This window comes from Anas acuta, chromosome 3, assembly GCF_963932015.1.
Source record: "Anas acuta chromosome 3, bAnaAcu1.1, whole genome shotgun sequence".
Lineage (NCBI taxonomy): Eukaryota > Metazoa > Chordata > Aves > Anseriformes > Anatidae > Anas > Anas acuta.
The window spans coordinates 26,854,880-26,871,819 of NC_088981.1; the positions used below are offsets into that span (position 1 = coordinate 26,854,880).

Genomic DNA, 16,940 nt, shown 5'->3' on the forward strand with positions numbered 1-16,940 from the left:
CGAAATATTTCATTTTAGATCAGAATTAACTCTCTAAATTCTTCAAAAAAATCCAGTTAAACTAAAATCTGCTTTAAAATGATTCAGCAAAATCATCTTGACTTTTTGATGGACTCTCTGATGTTTGGAAATACATAATGAAAGCATCAAAACCAGATTGCCACATTGAAGAGCACTGCATTTCCTTCAGGATATGTTATAAACCAGTATTTTGATACAGGTGTTTTTTTCTGTGGTATCCTTTGTCTCCTAAATTAAATGTGGTAAAATTGAAATGGATACATAACAATTTTTTTTTTCATTTATTTGACAGTTCATTTAGTAAGTTTTATAGATTTCTATTACAGAGAATTCAATACAATTTTTCATTTGATTAAAATAGTTTCTGTGGCATTTCGGACTGTTCCTTTTGCTCTAAATTTTGGGACCTTCATATCTTCATTTACAGTGCCACATGGCTGTATTTACTCTGTACACAACACGCAGCTTTGATATTAGTCAGTTTACACCCAGGACCCTTACTTTTCTTGCTGTGCTTAACTAGATGTCAGTCTCTGTCTAAAACTAGTGATGTTTCGTTTCACACACAGAGCACCTGAACTATACACAAGGTTTTGACAGAAAATCTGAAATTTTAGGAGGTGCAATGAGGGAACAAATGTTTTCATTTTCTCATGGGGGCGCTCTTACCAGGGACATTTTTGGTTCTGTAAAATGTAAATTCATATGTTTATTTTATTGTGGTGTCTTTCGGAAGAGCTGTACTCTAAAGTACTCACTAAGTTTGATGACTGGAACACGGAAATTTGAGTGTTGGGACTTGTCCTTGGCAATATCTTTTTTATACTCTCTAAATAAAAGAGTGAACGCTGTCACTCTTTATTAAAAACAGTGCTCAAGTATCATTGCCTGCTGAAGAATGCCACAGTAAGAAGAGACGCCAAGCCAGGAGGGCTGTTTGCATATGGGCAGCAACGGGGGAAATGCTTCACCCATCGGGTTAAGAAAGGAGTAGGGTTCTCAATGTCTGGGTGGGATGCAGGACCGTCCCACGGGCTAGCTGCAGTGGCACAGCTGTCAGGGACCACAGGATCAGAGGAAAATGCTTCCCGAAGCCTGCATACTCAAAGGCAACTCGGATGTTTCTCATGTGCCCTTTCTGCTTCACATCTGTGGGGAGCTCAGCAAAGCAGGCAACGTGTCAGCCCTGACATTAAAATGAGATGTGTGAGCAGCCAGAGGGGATGGATTTGATTCAAAAGCAGCTACAGCATAATGTACTTTAGCCAGTATAAAATCTGGTAATGCTATACTTAGGCCCACAACTAAAGGAGAATTGAGGGTCTATTAACTTTGACTTTCTTGTCCAGCTTTCTTTTTGGCAGATTGCAGACAGCAGCTAGAACCATATATGGCCTTAGAAATAAAAATTAGGTCACAAATGGTCTCCTGTCCAAACCCTTTATTTTTGTACTTACGAAACTTTAAAATGCAACTAATAATCAGCTTATGATACATAATTGTATATATTATGGAGTTGCATAATGATATGTACATATTAATACATTTTGATCATTTTCTGCGTGTTCTTCATTGATGGTATATTGAAAGAGCCAATAGAATCCTTCTGATTTCTTTCTCAAGTCATTTTCTAAGTGTTAGGATCCTTGCCAATGTGTGTATGTTTTACTGACCTTTCCTTAATTGGCCTGGCATTTCCATTACATCATCTGAAAATTGCCATTAGTTTATTTGCTGAGTTGCCAACACTTGTATTATGTTTGCCACCTACAGAGAACTGCAGTATTACTTGCTGATAATATCACACATTATTCTTGGCTGTACTTTAGCTGAAAGAGCAGAAGGGGGCTGTGTGTCTTTTCCCTAGCTTCACTGTTCTGTTTTTTTCTTGATAAAATCATTTCACTGGTTGGGATACAGTATCCCTTTCCATCCAGCAGTCCAGTTGGACTCATCTTTGAACTTAAAAGATTTTTCAGTTCAGAATACAGTAATAGCAACTCTGAATACCATACATGTAAACTAATAGATGCTGCACTGCATGAATAAAAAAAAAATAATCTGAAACATTTCCACTGATTATTTTCATGATATTTGTGAATTTTAAAAATATCTCAAGCATTATGTTAGTTGAACTGTCACACGGTAAAGTAATGCAAAACTATTAAATAAGCAGTTGGCTGAAAACCTGTTTGCTGACTTGGAAAAAATATATTTTTCAAAAATTAAAATTCTTCTTAAAATTGAAATTTCCATAACACCAGGAAAATGTTGAAGTCTAAAAATATGATGGTAGAATAGAGCTTTTTGGGTGAAGATGACAGATCCATTCTCATTGTGATCATATTCAGATCATTTTTCCTCAGCTGTATACACTTACATTTCTGAGAAATTTAGATATTACATTTATATGTGTGTTTTTTTTTTCCTCTTACTATATATATATATTTGGTTTAAATTTCAAATTATTTGCTATCTATTTGCACTTCTGTTTTGTATCAGCATTTTGTGAAATGGTGGTGTACTAAATCATGTTTTATACCATCCAGAGTGGGTTTTTGCAAAGTTTCTGGAAGACTTTAGTAATCAAAACCACAGAAACTCAGGACTACTGACCTGTGGTATTTAGCTCCAATTTAAATATTCGTTTAAATAGAGTCACTGAAATACTTTCTGGCTTGCAGCTACCAAGTTGATAGTTTTTTTTATTTTCTATCCATGTCCATCAGGCATGCATAGTTGGTGGAGAGTACTGATAATCATTGACTAAGGGCTTTCTAGCCTTTATCAAATTGTTTTGTAATACCAGTTCCACCACCTTACTCTTTCATTTACATTTTTTTTTTTCTTTTTTTTTCATTGGTACCTTGGGGTCCTCCCAGTCAGGATCTTTCTTTTCATATGATACCCTTTCTAAAATTAAAGATACAAAGTCTATGTAAAATTTGAAATTAAAGGCATGGTATGTATATTTATGATCAGGGAAGTTAATACATTATGCTTTTGTTGCAAGGATACAGCAATAATGTGGCATGTCAGTTGCTCCTTTGGAACAGATGATGCTATTTGCCTAGTCCTTGAAATTGCCCTAAAAACATCCCAAAAGGTCACACTGGGTCACACTGAATGGGCCTCAAACACTTAAGGGCCTCAAACATATATATAAAAAAAAAAAAAAAGATATACGTATTGATATGGGAAAAACTGAAAGCTGATATTTCACTATAGAGCTGTTGGAGGCAAACATGACTGAATAGAGATGGTTTTGAGCACAGATTATTTTTTTCTATTTCTGTATGACTTAGGACCTTTTTCCAGTTATGCACATGGACCTATTTGCCCTACCTGGTTTACAAAATACGGAACAAAAGAATGGTGCTTGTTCCAAATTTGGGAATTAACAGTGAAACAAATAAAAAATGCAAAGCTGATGTGAGTTTGCAAAGATGTGGTATGACTTATTTGTGTGCCGACTTTGGATGTTACAGAAGTACTGGTGAGTCTACACCTAAAACTTGGCTCTGAATGGTTGGGTACTCCAAATGCTGGCAACACAGGTATTCAGCAGTTGTGGGATGTAAGAACAAAAAGGCAAAAGAATTAATTTAAATACTCCAAATGGATGTGGCTACATGTGGTGAGATAGTTGAAAAGGATTTGAATTTGACAGGGAAAGGAGTTTTGGTAGCTATGAGATCTCTAAGCTGTTTAATAGTCCACTTACGGAAATATTAGGAACTTTATCAAAAAACTTTTAAATCAAAGTAAAAATATGTGTTAGAAGAACAATTTTATATAAACAGAGTAGACATTAGATGATTGTCAGGTAATTTTACATCCTCAATTAACTGCTAAGTAATCAGAATATAATTTTCCTTATGAGAGCTCCTGACCTGTGTCTAGAGGTGCTAAGACAGACCATTTAGTCCTGATGAGTGAAAATATAGGAGATTTAATTCCAAGTCATGTGAGTATGAGAAGGGTCCAGAGCCCAGCTCTCCCTATGCTTGGTGCAGCACAAAAACACTGTTCAAAAGCAAGCTGCACCGCTGTTATCTTGGCACTCCTGATAAAACCTGATAAAACCGTGGTGTTTTAGGAAAGATACAGGCACTCATTTATCCATATAAAGGCATTGTTGGGTCTTTGTAACTGTCTGGATGTAACATCCAAGAAAGCTTTCATCTCAAAGAGGGCATTTACAGGTATTTTTAAGATTGGGCAAAAAGAGAGCTGACTCACTAATAACCTCTTGTTCACTGTCCAGGTTTACAACATTTTAATTTTCTTGTGACTGTTATATTCAATCTTCACTTATTCTGATACAAGCTAATGGAAAGTTAGACTGTTTTCTTTTACTGAAAAAAGAAAAAAAAAAAAGGGATAAAGAGCAATATAGTCATTACAGGTGCCATTGTTCCTTAGAAGTAGACACTTAGCGCTAATATATTTAATACAGCACCTAAAGGAATACTCTTATAATGACTCTCTGTACTTGTTCTCATTGCCAAGGCAAATTTTCCTAGTTCATGTTAAACAAGGGAGACAGCTTTTCCACTCTAGCAGATTTTTTATTTTTTTCTCTGTTCTTTGTACATAAACTTATTCTGACAGCTCCACATTTGATCCATCACACTCAGTAACTGTTCTCAAGCTGCTAAGGATTTTTTTACATTTATGTCCCTCTGATTTTAAAATAAAGATTTTTCAAGACTTCGGGTTTACTAATGTTTTCAGATCACTTTTCAAAAAATCTCTGTACACTGAAATACAGTAGATCCAAAGCAAAGTATTATACTTGACTACTGTTTTCTTCCCTGAAGTTATGTCTGTATTTCAGCATAATACCAAATAATACAAAAATAAAATGAGCCCTGCTATCATATATGAGTCCGATTTTAAATTACTGTGAAATATGAATTGATGCTAAATGCTGGCTAGGATAGGATAGGACAGGACAGGACAGGATAAGATAGTTCATTTGGAAGGGACGTCCAGAGATCATATAGTGCCCTATTAAATGAGGACATTATCCAAATACCTCTTGAAACACTGATATTATCATATATACTGATTATACATTACAATATATACTTCTGTCATGATACATTTAACTCTGCAGTGATGATACAATAATGTTGGCATCACTTAGACAGTGCCTATAGTTTCTCAAGGTACTTAGTCTGGCCTCAGTACTGAACAGGTAGGCCAGTCACTTGCAGTTAAGTACTAGGTTTGTTTTTCTTTTGTCTCTTCAATGCTTTTTCTTAGCATATTGGAAAACCTTTAAGGACAGAACTGAATTTGCAAGTACCCAGGGCAATTAAAAATTGTTTGGTGTTAGTGGAATTTCTAGTTTTGCTTTGTACATAGACATGGCTATATAGATACAGTATCAAACTGTATCTACACATATGTATATGTGTATGCAGTTTTGTGTCCTCCTCTTCCAAGCCTTTGAAACTTCTGCCCAATTCTGTTCAAGTTTGATAGAGAAAAGACCTCAAAAGTATGAAGCTCCTACAGGTTCATAAAAATTAGTGTCTGGATAAAAGAGAGACCAGCTAAACACCATAAAACACCAGCTTTGTTGGTGTAGAGGGAAAATACTACCCTACATTTTGATAACTTATTAAAAGCAAGAGAATCTCATCCAAAGACACAGATCAATCATGTAAAAGCTTAGTTCATTTCACTTGTTATATATATAAATATATATGTTTTCCTTATCCTGCTAATACAATATATTGCATGTTGTTCATTTGGGTAGGGTATAACTACAAAAAGAAGGGGGAGCAGAATGAGAGGTTCCAGTCTCTTCTCCCTAGTCACCGGTGACAGGATGTGCAGGAATGGCACAAAGCTGTGTCAAGGGAGGTTTAGACTGGATGTTTGGAATAATTTCTTTACTATGAGGGTGGTCAAACACCGGAACAGGCTTCTTAGACAGGTGGCTAATGCCCTATGCCTATCAGTGTTCAAGAGGCATTTGGACAGTGCCCTCAATAATATGCCTTAACTTTTGCTGAGTCCTGAAGAAGTCAGGCAGTTGGACTCGATGATCTTTGAAGTTGGAAGGGACCTTCAAGAAAGACCTCTTACTCTATTCTATTCTATACTATTCTAAATATTCTATGCAAAATATTCTATAATATTCTATAATATTCAGCCCAGGCATAACTAGAAAACAAATCCAAGGACCTTATTTTTTTCTGAAATTATTTTCAATCCCAGAGTGTTGGTTGCACTTATTAAGTGTGAAATCCAGAAATTAGAAGAATTATAGAAATGATGTGATGCTTCAGTTTGTCTCAATTAAAGCACTGTCACTCAGGCTTTGGTCTCAGGCCTCCATCTTTGCTTAGTGTGGTATAGCTGCAATGTAGAGCAGTGGTGCAATAAGCCAATTTCCTTACCCTCAATGCAAGGGCCCTTATGTCCATTGGACATCTATTATTAGTTCAGCTCAATCAGCTGGTCCTGATTTCCATTTATATTCTTTATAGGCCATCCATCCACATGTCTCTGCCACAATGCAGATGAAGGCATTTGTGGTGAGGTCCCCTCTAAAGACAAATCTTCCACTGTCTGTATCCAGTCATTCCTAAAACAAAAATGTGGGCTCCAGAAGCAGGCAATTTTGCGCCTCAATCCTAATCAAAATGTGCTTCTTTTATGGTCCAGCTTTCTCAATATAGTGTCACCTTTTTCTATCTCAAAAGCTCTTAGCTTATATAATTAAGGCAATAATTTGAGCATTTAGGTTCTGTTTGTTCTGATAAGACCTATGCAAAAATGCAAAATGAAATTCAATATTTGGAATTAAAAATGAAATTGAAAGCCTAATGCTTTACATTGAAGACTCAGCAGTAATTGGCAGAAGGGATTTTAGTATTGACAAACATGAAGAAAGCAAAAAGTACTCTTTTCCAGAAAGTCATTGAGAAGTCCTGTGTTAGTTTACCTTGCACTGTTAAGTCAGTTAGACACACAGGCAGCAGTAACTCTGACTTCTTCCAGGAGAGACTTCACCTGGAAGGGTTTCTTTTTGTTTACTTTACCTGGGCTTGAGAACAGGGATCATCAAGTCGCACCTCAGAAACTCTTTCTGCCCCACTGGTGCTCCACTTCTTATGTAGTTCCAGTTATTTGGAGAGCATGGGTGAGAGATGCACACTATCCACTGGCCAAGAGCAATTGAGGGCTGACAGGGCATGAGGTTCACCTGTAACACCTCATAGACTTCAGATCTCATCCTAAAAATGTGTCCTGCCCACCTCTTTCCTTCTTTTACTATCCATTAGAAAGCCGAGCTCTCATGTGGTAACAGAGACAGCAACTAACACTTGGACCCATTTTTGAATATAGAGATCAAATGTCCTACCTGTCCTGTCTTGTATTCCCAGAAGAATTTGTGGGCAAATGTTACTAGGTACTATGAGAAATTCTAGTATTAAGATTTTTGGCTTTCATACAAGAAGGAAGTATAAATAAAAACTGGAATTTATTTATTTTATGGCCTGGAAGAAGTGTATTCTAATTGTAGCATAGACTTTCAGTAAGTAATAAAATATATAGAACATACAGAAATGAAGTATAGATACACCATAGCATGCATACTTTATAACATATATGCATTATTTCATCTGAATGAGAGTTTGATTAAAATGAAATACTGTATGTTGGAAACAAATAGTTTTGAAATGTTTTCAATGATGTAATCAAAGAGTTATGTTCCAGCAAAACATTGCAAGTCTGATACAACATTTTTTAATGAAAAAGTCTTCCATGAATTATTGTTTTTCTCTAACCAGCTCTGGCTATTAAGCCTTGTTACTTGTAGGGGTAACATTTGTTTCACATATTTCATACTGACTTCCAGGAGATCCAATACAGAGAGATAACTTCAATTAACATGTGACGCCTCCACTGTGATCTGGATACTGTAATGTTTGTCTCTGCCTTGCGGGTATTGCACTTGAAAAAAAAAAAAAAAGGGTGTACTTGAAAAAAAAAAGGGGGGGGGGCAATGTAGAAGCTCTTTAGCTAATTCAGAAAGGACATGGTGGTAGAAAGTCCTCTGAAAAAGAGTAGCAATTTTTTCTCTTGTGTGCCAAACCCAAGCTTAGATCACCAGGTGTATTTCTCTCTCTTTTTTTTTTTTTTCTTTTTTTTTTTTTTTTTTATTATGACAAGGGTGGGATTGGGGGGGGGGGGTCCACAATAAAATTGTAATTTTACATATTGATTATTCAGGTTCACTCATGAAATTATTTTGTGTGCGAGGTAACAGTATTACTGGCTTCATTTTGAAAGCAATTCTTTACTGTCTGTATTTTAATTTAATATTAGTTGATATGTGTTGAATTAGCAGAGGTAGGGTGAAGGTTAGGTTCACCCAAAGGATTTTTAGCTATTTCCCTTGCCAATTTCTAGCAAAGACTAGCAGGCATTTTTGATACTTCACAGCAATGAAAATATTTTCCAGTTCTAATTTTCAGAAAGAAACGCTCTTTAAACAAGCCTCAGCATTTATAAAAGGGCAGTCCCAGGAGCTATTGATTATTCATCTAAAAAGAAGAGATGGCCTTTTCTCAACTCTTTTTCTTTACCACATTATAGTTTAGTGTCAGTATTTGCAACATTTTTTTGCATTTCTGTGATAACTGTCATGAAAAGATCTTGAAAAGCATCCCAGGCTGTTGCATTCCTCACTTTGTCTGTGAGCTTTTTTATGTACACACACACACACCAAAATTTGTTCTGTGACTGGTATCCTGCCCTAATGTTGTGTGCCAGATGCTGCACTGAGAGGGAGTGATAGAGCTTATTCCTCCAGAGTGAAGCCACAGGTCTCTTTGGTCTTTTTGGTTTTTCTGCAATTCTACTTTTGTTTAGTCTATGTCATCCCTGACTAGAAATTCTCCAATGTCTCCCTGACTAGAAATTCTCCAATGTCTCAAATGGTTAAATGCCATTAAAATGATTTACAGCTTTAAACAACACTCTTACCATGTGACTAGGAACTAATTCAGTTCCAAGCTACTGAGGTTTCAAAACATTTTTTAAGTGTGACATGGGAAGACTTTGAATATCATAAGACCTTTCTCATTTCCCAAGATGGTCCCATTTTACAAATGGTTAGATTCATCTTGTTTTACTTTGAGAGGAAAAGGTCCTAGCTGCAGGTTTATTTTAATGGAGTTTCATAGACCTTTTGTAAGGCTGAAATTCTGGAGATTAAGATGACTCTAAGGAAGGAAGGGTTCAGAACATAATTTACAATAGGTATTTAATTTGTTGGCTCCCAAGGAAAATAATCAGCTAGCCAAGTGCCATAGGTAGTAGAAATATTCCCATATTTTGTGTTTCCATTATAACCTCTGTATGTTTCCGTGTGAATTCATACATGTTTAACCATGTTTTGCTTTAGAAGCTACAGTACTGTACCTGCAGAATAGGATAAAAGGTATGGTTTATTGTCCTCTTCGTACTTCACAAGACAGATGTCTGCAGGAAAACCCCTAAGAGAAAGGTTAAGCACAGTATCATATTCCTGTCTGCTCTTTAACCTGTGCTGTTACGGACTGTTGCTGTGTGCAGTTAAGCAGTTGCTGTTTTCCCCAGAAACAGAATGGAAATTGCTGAATGGAAATCAGTCACAATAACAGAGACCATGTTGAGGTAAGAGTGCATGGCTGAAGCGGCATCTGTGCTGTGCGTGGAAAGTGTTTGCCCATATGCTTACATGCTGTGGACATGACTGCGTGTACAAGCATCACGAGACAAAAACTTGGCCAAATATCAGGTCATTTTCCTATTGTAATGACAGGACTTCCTGGGAATTAAAATCCTATTTATATTCTCCTACACTGTTATAGTATTTGTAAACACAACAGTAATTTTAAGGGCTGGTGCAGCTGGTTTTTTGCTATCAGCTCTAGAGCATTTCATGCATTTCTGAATCTTTAAAAGAGTACATCATTGCACAGATTCACGGCAGGCAGTTGACACTTCTTCACTCTGAAGAAGTTACGACTCTTTTAACTAAGAATATAAATCCAGTGTAATGCACATTGAGAGACTCAAGTGAAATGTACTGTGCAGAAAGGGTAACAACATATTAAATCAAGTCCAATTTTCCATCTGTCTTGGGATGTTTAATGGAGAGTGGATTTAAAGTACATTTTGACATTTTTAGTCTTATATTCAAATACTACTATAACTCCCTTTCAATTTGTTTTTACATCACCGTATTGTGCATCTGCTTTTGTTCATTCCTGTTTTGTGGAGGCAGCGGGGAGTGTGTTGTCTGCCACTATGTTTATGGGCAGAATTAATGCTTCCTCAGCCTCCAGCCTGCCTCCACTCCTGGGAAGGTTTTGCTCATAGGTCACCCCTGCTCCTGTTGTAGTCTGTGGTTCCTTCTCCTTGAACATTAGAGGCCAGAGCTGCAGAAGGTACTCCAGACCATCTCTGCAGGTGAAAATTTGTTGCAGAGTAGTATAGCAGTAGTAGTTCTGTAGTATAAGTACAACCGTACTTCAGTTTTGAGTATGTTTGCTGTCTTTAATATCACATATTTCCTCAACCATGCCCTTGGTTTCTTGGCCCTTTTATTTCTACCTCAAATATTATATTTTGCCATTTGACTTTTTTTCCATTCCCTGGCGCACAGTGTGCTTTTCTCAGCTTCCAGATGTCACATAGCTGCAGCGTGCTTTCATTTCCCTTTCTTCCCAGTCATACTGCACCTCTGCAACTCTGCCAATAACGGTGTCTTCAGGCAAAATGTCACCCTGTACAACATCAAACTGCAACTCTTCAGTCTAGTTTTTCCTGAAGAAAAAGTTTTACAGGTGTAAAATTCTGGTTTGCATGTCATCTTATAGAAGAAAATGAATGAACTAGTAATGATTAACAATGTTTAAGGTAAACTTACAAAGAGAACAGCTATGTTCTTTTTAAATTAAAAAAAAATAATTAAGAAAATTTAGAAATCCAATGCTATCAACAGGAGAGTGAATAATAGACCTTTTATAGTCAACTATCCATACACCATGTGTTGGTAGAGAAAGGACAGCCAAGTAGGAATGTGCCAGGGAAGGGGAATGTGCCGGGGAAGGAGAAGGGGAATGTGCCAGGGAAGGAGAAGGGGAAGAAGGGGAAGGGGAAGGGGAAGGGGAAGGGGAAGGGGAAGGGGAAGGGGAAGGGGAAGGGGAAGGGGAAGGGGAAGGGGAAGGGAAAGGGGAAGGGGAAGGGGAAGGGGAAGGGAAGCTTATATTCATTGTATTCAGGTGCTGCACAGTACTTTTTTTGGCTGTTAGAAGTGAGTTGCTCCATCCCATTTAGTAGTTAAAGAATTTGTTGGTTTACTGGAACCAAGAGTTTTGTTGTTTACATCTCTGCTCAGTGTTACACATCACATTTTTCTAATTGGCACACAAATAAGGAGTATTGTTTTGTCCATTTTACAGCATATTACCTACATGAACTAGAATGTCTGTAGACATTCCTCATTCCCTTAGCATTTTTTTTTCCTATATGGTGGTGTTGCTTTAATTATGGGAGTCTCCAATTATATCCCAAAATGATTTTTTTTATTGATTTTTATTGATTTTTTTAGCATGTTATGATCTGTTTAGACAACTGTTAGATCAGAAGGATTGCTTGTTTTTTTTTCATCTGGTTTAAGCAATCAGCGTCTCTGCTCTGGTCTTTTCTGGGTTCAACCTTTGCTTAATATTATCTATAAAAGAGACTGTTAAACAGACTCTATGGTTTTGTCTATGGTTTTGAAATGGATGGATGGATGGATGGATATGACAGTTCATAATGTTTCAACTTAAACTCTATCAAACATTTATAAAGAAGCTGTTCAAAAACAATTACAGAAAATTGTTAGACTGCAAGGTCACAGCAGGTTTTTCCAGTTGGGTCCAATTTGCTTCCAGGAGATGACAAAAATTAATACTGATAGCCAAACCTAAGGGATACATCTGTGCTGTTGTCAGAGGTAGAACAGAGGTAGAATGTGCCCAGAGCGCTGCTCTGGGAGGCCCCAAATACATAACTCCCATCGTATTTTAAAGGTCACTGTATAACCATCAGCAAACAGTTTAATCTATGAGTTCCTTCTTTTCCTAACTGGGAGCTTTATCACTTCTCCATCTCACAAAACACTGCAACTGGAAGAGGTTCAGAAGCCATGGTCATAGACCCCATGTAAATGTGTAGGAAAGAGAGATTGCTGTCTGAAAATATATTTTATTGAAGTGCTGGAGAAATATGTTGATTAAAATGAATAAAGATACATAAATTTACCTGGCTTCCTAATTCTAGTAATCAAATATTAAACTCATATAGAGAGGACTTTCTCTGAAGTTCTCTGGTGGTTTAATGCTTTGGATATCTAGCATTTCATTCTTGGCTTTCTCCATAGGGTCTTTGAAAAGGATGAAGTGGCTTTCCCTATATATTTACTGTTACTCTTCAGGAATCATTTGGATGGTTACGGATTAGTCAGCTAGATCACTGTCATGTTTCCTAATTTAGATCCTAACAGGCCTAAATTGTAAAATTCTAAAAATAATTGTTTAATTAAACTGGTCACCTACATGGGGTGAGAGAAGATGTTATCAAATACCTATAGTTCTTAGAGAAGTCAGCTGTGTTTTAAGGTATTTTTAAAGCAGGCTGTAAGTTTGACTGACTGATAAATGTTGTTGTTCCATTTTGTCCAGCTGAGCAGCTGTTAAAGCTAAATGAAAAATGTGACTTCATCACAAGACTGGTCTATGACTCAGCAAGTATGTCCATGCAGAGGAATAAGGGTGCATCATTTACATTATGTTACATTTATCGTCCCTAGTCAGAAAAACAGAGGATCTCTTCAAGGGCTATCTGGGGCGTTAGATCTGCTTCCACCATGGAGGAAATAGTTTGTGCTAGATACATGCTGCCCTGTGCTGCTTCTTGCCCCTGCCTCAGAGAAACCACAGGTGATGCTGTAACGATGGGATTTTCCTGTCAGCTCATGCGACAGCTCCTCTGTGCCTTGCAGGAGACTAAAAATAAAGCTGAGATTCAACCCCAGATTGTAGAATTGGTTAATAAAGAAGAACATAAAAAATAAATGAGCAGTCATAAAGGCACATATGTATGGAATGCAAACTAGTGGCTTTGTAGCACAGTCTGTATTTCTTTTGTCTATTGACAGAATCAATGTAGCATAAGGAAATTCACATTTTTCTCTCTATGAGTGGTTGTGACACTTCTTGTTGCAAATGTGCTTATAAGAGAGTCGTTATTTAGTGTTAGTGTCAACACAACCAGCCTGTCAGCATCTCTGGAATGCCCCTAAACCCCTTAGAAATAAGGCTTAAAATCATTAAAACTTGATCTGTTTTTTCCAAGTGAAGCATGGAGCAATCAGACTTGTATAAATCAGATTTATATAGTCCCAGACAACAACTATTCCACTAATAATACAGTCATATGTAAGAAACAATGCTGTATTTATCAAACCTGTCTGTAAACTTTAATTTTAAAAAGACCCCTCAAATTTTCTGTTCGCATGTTTTCAAAAGAAGTGAAAATATTGTCAACCACTATAGAGGCAATTTATAACATCTCCCGAAATCAGAAGAGGAGTTTTTCAGTGCATGCTGCTTCTTGAGCAGGTGCAGAACACAGCCAGCATTCTGCTCAGGGATGGAGTCAGCCAAGGGATTTCTTCTAACAATAAAGTTTTATGTTAAACTAAATTTTTCAGAGGGAATTTCATTCTGCTCTGTTAATATTTTGCATTTAAAATCAAATATGGAAATTTTAATTTATAAATTAATATATTTCACAATTCATTGAGTTTTTACAAGTGTTTATAAGATATAGAGCTCTTCTTAAATGTTGGCTGTCTCACAGTTTTCTTTACCTTAATTCTGGAAAAAAAACTTACAGCACTGTTTTTTAACTATCAGAAGCTGGGCAGCAGTCAGAAGCTGTGGAAATCTAGTTTCTGAATGCCTTCCAGCTTTTGCCACCTAGAATCACAGTAATAAAAGTGAACAAGAATTAAAAAATATATATATTTTATTCACACAAACACACACACAAAAAAACTAGAATCATTACAAGAAGAATCTATTAAATTCAACTTTGAAGAAAATTCATAGACTCAAACTCCTACACAGTTTCTTTTAAACTACTCTAATTCTAGAATTTTAAACAATTTCCTTTCGACATCAGTCCAAGCTGCTATTAGGACTAGATAATTGCTTAATGCAATGGTCTTTATTTGAGGAATTGCAATTACTGCAGAGAAGTCCATGGCAGAAGTTCTGGCAGATTTGTGCTGAAATAAAATCCCTTCAAGGGTCTGGAGAGAGCACACACAGGAGAGGCAGCTGCGGTGTCCTTTGCAAAGATGATCTTTTCTTCTCCATCTGTTCCACTCCCAGCCAACTCCACTTGGCCAGGTCCCTATCCTCACTGGGCGTGGAGCACAGATGGCAACCTGTGGATTTTCTCCAAATTAGCTGGAGCTAGGGTGCTCAGATTTCCTGGGACAGGATATATTTTTCCACATATTTTTGCGTCTTTCATGTTTTTTCCTACCTTTTCTTTTAACTGAAAGATGTGGAAGCTTCCACATGAAGCTGTTAATATTTCAATGGCCTCAGAATTTTATTTTCCCGTTTTTGACTGAATACTTTTCCCCTGCTTTAATGCTAGAAACAGTCTTGTACTGAAGATATCTGAGAGTGATGCCAATAATACACTAGAGAATAAGAAATTCCTGCCACTAGTGTTTTCAGGTGACATCCAAAAGAAAACTCAGTAAAAATTGTACAATCCTCCCCTTGTAGTTCATAACACTTTATTTACTAATACAAATCATCCCAGAGGATGTACAGCCTGTGCAGTAACCAGTGGTGAACCAAGCTGACCAGAGCAGCTGGAAAGCCTTCAGGTCCCTCTCGGACAGCCTGGCTGCAGGCAGCTGGGGCTGGCGCTGGGGCTGGGGCTGCATGTGGAGTGCTGAGAAAACGCCTTCTCTCTCTGCGTGGGAACATGGGGTCAGCTGGGCCCACTTTGGTATCTGGATAGCCAGGCTTTTATTAGGAGTTTTGCTCAAACAGTTCCTACTGTTTGGTTGGATTCTAAGTCTAAGCAATGTTCCTTTCTCTGCAGCCCCAACAACACAGTTTGTGTTTGCTCTCCATCTCAGCGCAGGAGGGTGGGCTTCCACGTAAGTTCAACTGTGCGTGTTGGAAAACCCCTGCTAACATTCATGCCTGCCATAGGGTAAGGCCCTGGAGGTTCTGTATGGAGGTAAAAGAACTGATGTGTCTTCAGGGAAATTTCTCAGGACATGTAGAGGGGAATGGAGGAAGGAGAAACGAGACCAATATGTAAAGTGCCACGAAGAATTTCATCATATAGACAATGACAGTTTTATAGCCTTTTGGAAAACCAGAAAATGGATTTCTTGCAAAATCAATAAGCCTCCTAGAGGATGGTTCCAAGAGGATAGAGCAGCACATATCAAAGTAATCAAAAAGCTGAAATAGAGGACTATTTAAGCTACTGGATACATGGGAACATCCTGTTAAAAATCAAATGATCTCAGCTGAATTTTCTATATTACTCTACTTTATGAATCTATCCTATTTAATTTTCATCATTTGAGAGGCTGACCATTTCAGATGGGAAATGTGAGGCTAAAAAAAAAGATTTCTGTAATGCTTACTCATCACTATTTTGAAAAAATGTTTTAATTAGATAGGTGAATAGGCAATTAATAAAGCCCTGAGTAACCTGAGTAGCAATCAAAGTGGTTTCTTGGAGGATTTTCTTAGCTTGTCCTATGGTTAATTTGTCATCTTTGATTCTTGTGTTATCAGAATTTATAATCAGAAGATCCTTAATAAGGAACTTGGAATATATTTGGTTGCAGAATGGTGTTTCGCATGCAGTGAGCTGTAACCCCTCCTGAGGATCACAAAGGCTTTGAGATTGACAGAAAAGCTTTAGGAAAAGCTTAAGAAATACTTTCTTCTAAGACACCTCAGGCTTTCTACAGGAGGAATGCAGACAAATGAACCAAAAAAAAAAAAAAAAGAGTTGGGTTTTCAAAAAGTTAGAGAAACACGAGAAACACTTCTACAGATTGTACTGTATTTTAAGATTGTTCCCTGAGGTTTGTTTGAAAACAAACAAACAAACAAAAAAATCCAAGCAAATAGATTGTGATTCAGTAGCTCTGTGATTAACATGTAGGCCTGTGTTTTGAAGAGAAATGTATCCCAGCACACTTCTGACCTGGTAATCCCATAGCTTCTGATGTCCAGGGGCTGCATGTTCCAGCAGCCCCTGCTTCTGCCTGCAGCGGTGTTAGCGGTCAGTTAGACGGGGGTGAAGATTTGTTCCTATATGCTTTCTGAAGTACTTTCTTATTGTTCTGATATTTTCTCATTGTTTTGATATACTTTCAGAGGTTTATGATTACATGAGGAGTGAATCATTTTCTCACTGTCATTATTATTAGGAAAATTATAGCAGTGGGCATGTTTAGATGGATAATGCCCATATGAAAACATGGAGTGAATGTGGTAGGAAGAATGAGCAGATAGAAGCCCTCCAAAGAGCATGCCTTAGAGCAGCTGGTAAGGAGAAAAAGCTGGGAGAAAAAGAGAAGAATAACAAGCCTTAGGCTTCTCTTTCCCTACCAAACATTTAGTAATATACCTAAATGGTCGCAGCTGGTGCTTAGTGACTGAATATCAAGGACATCTCAGCTGCAGATCGTGTGAGATGCATGCAGGTGAGGGGGTAGAGGAGCTTGTTCTGGAGCTGTAAACTGAGGGTGGGCTGGCAGCCAGCTATCTGACAGCCAGCTTCCTCCCCCATGCAGGACA

The 16,940-nt window shown here is 37.4% G+C and overlaps 1 protein-coding gene across 21 annotated transcripts in view; it reads left to right on the top strand.

The window, feature by feature from the left end:
* The window catches only part of CHRM3 (cholinergic receptor muscarinic 3), a 285,519-nt gene that overhangs the window by 207,866 nt on the left and 60,713 nt on the right, over positions 1-16,940 (top strand). For 4 of the 21 annotated variants that reach the window (XM_068676273.1, XM_068676271.1, XM_068676274.1 and 1 more), the window contains one exon: positions 15,214-15,271. The exons of the other annotated variants lie outside the window; for them this stretch is intronic. In XM_068676273.1, coding sequence (XP_068532374.1) covers positions 15,214-15,271 — 58 coding nt within the window. The remainder of the gene's footprint in view (positions 1-15,213; positions 15,272-16,940) is intronic. 21 annotated transcript variants of the gene reach the window in all.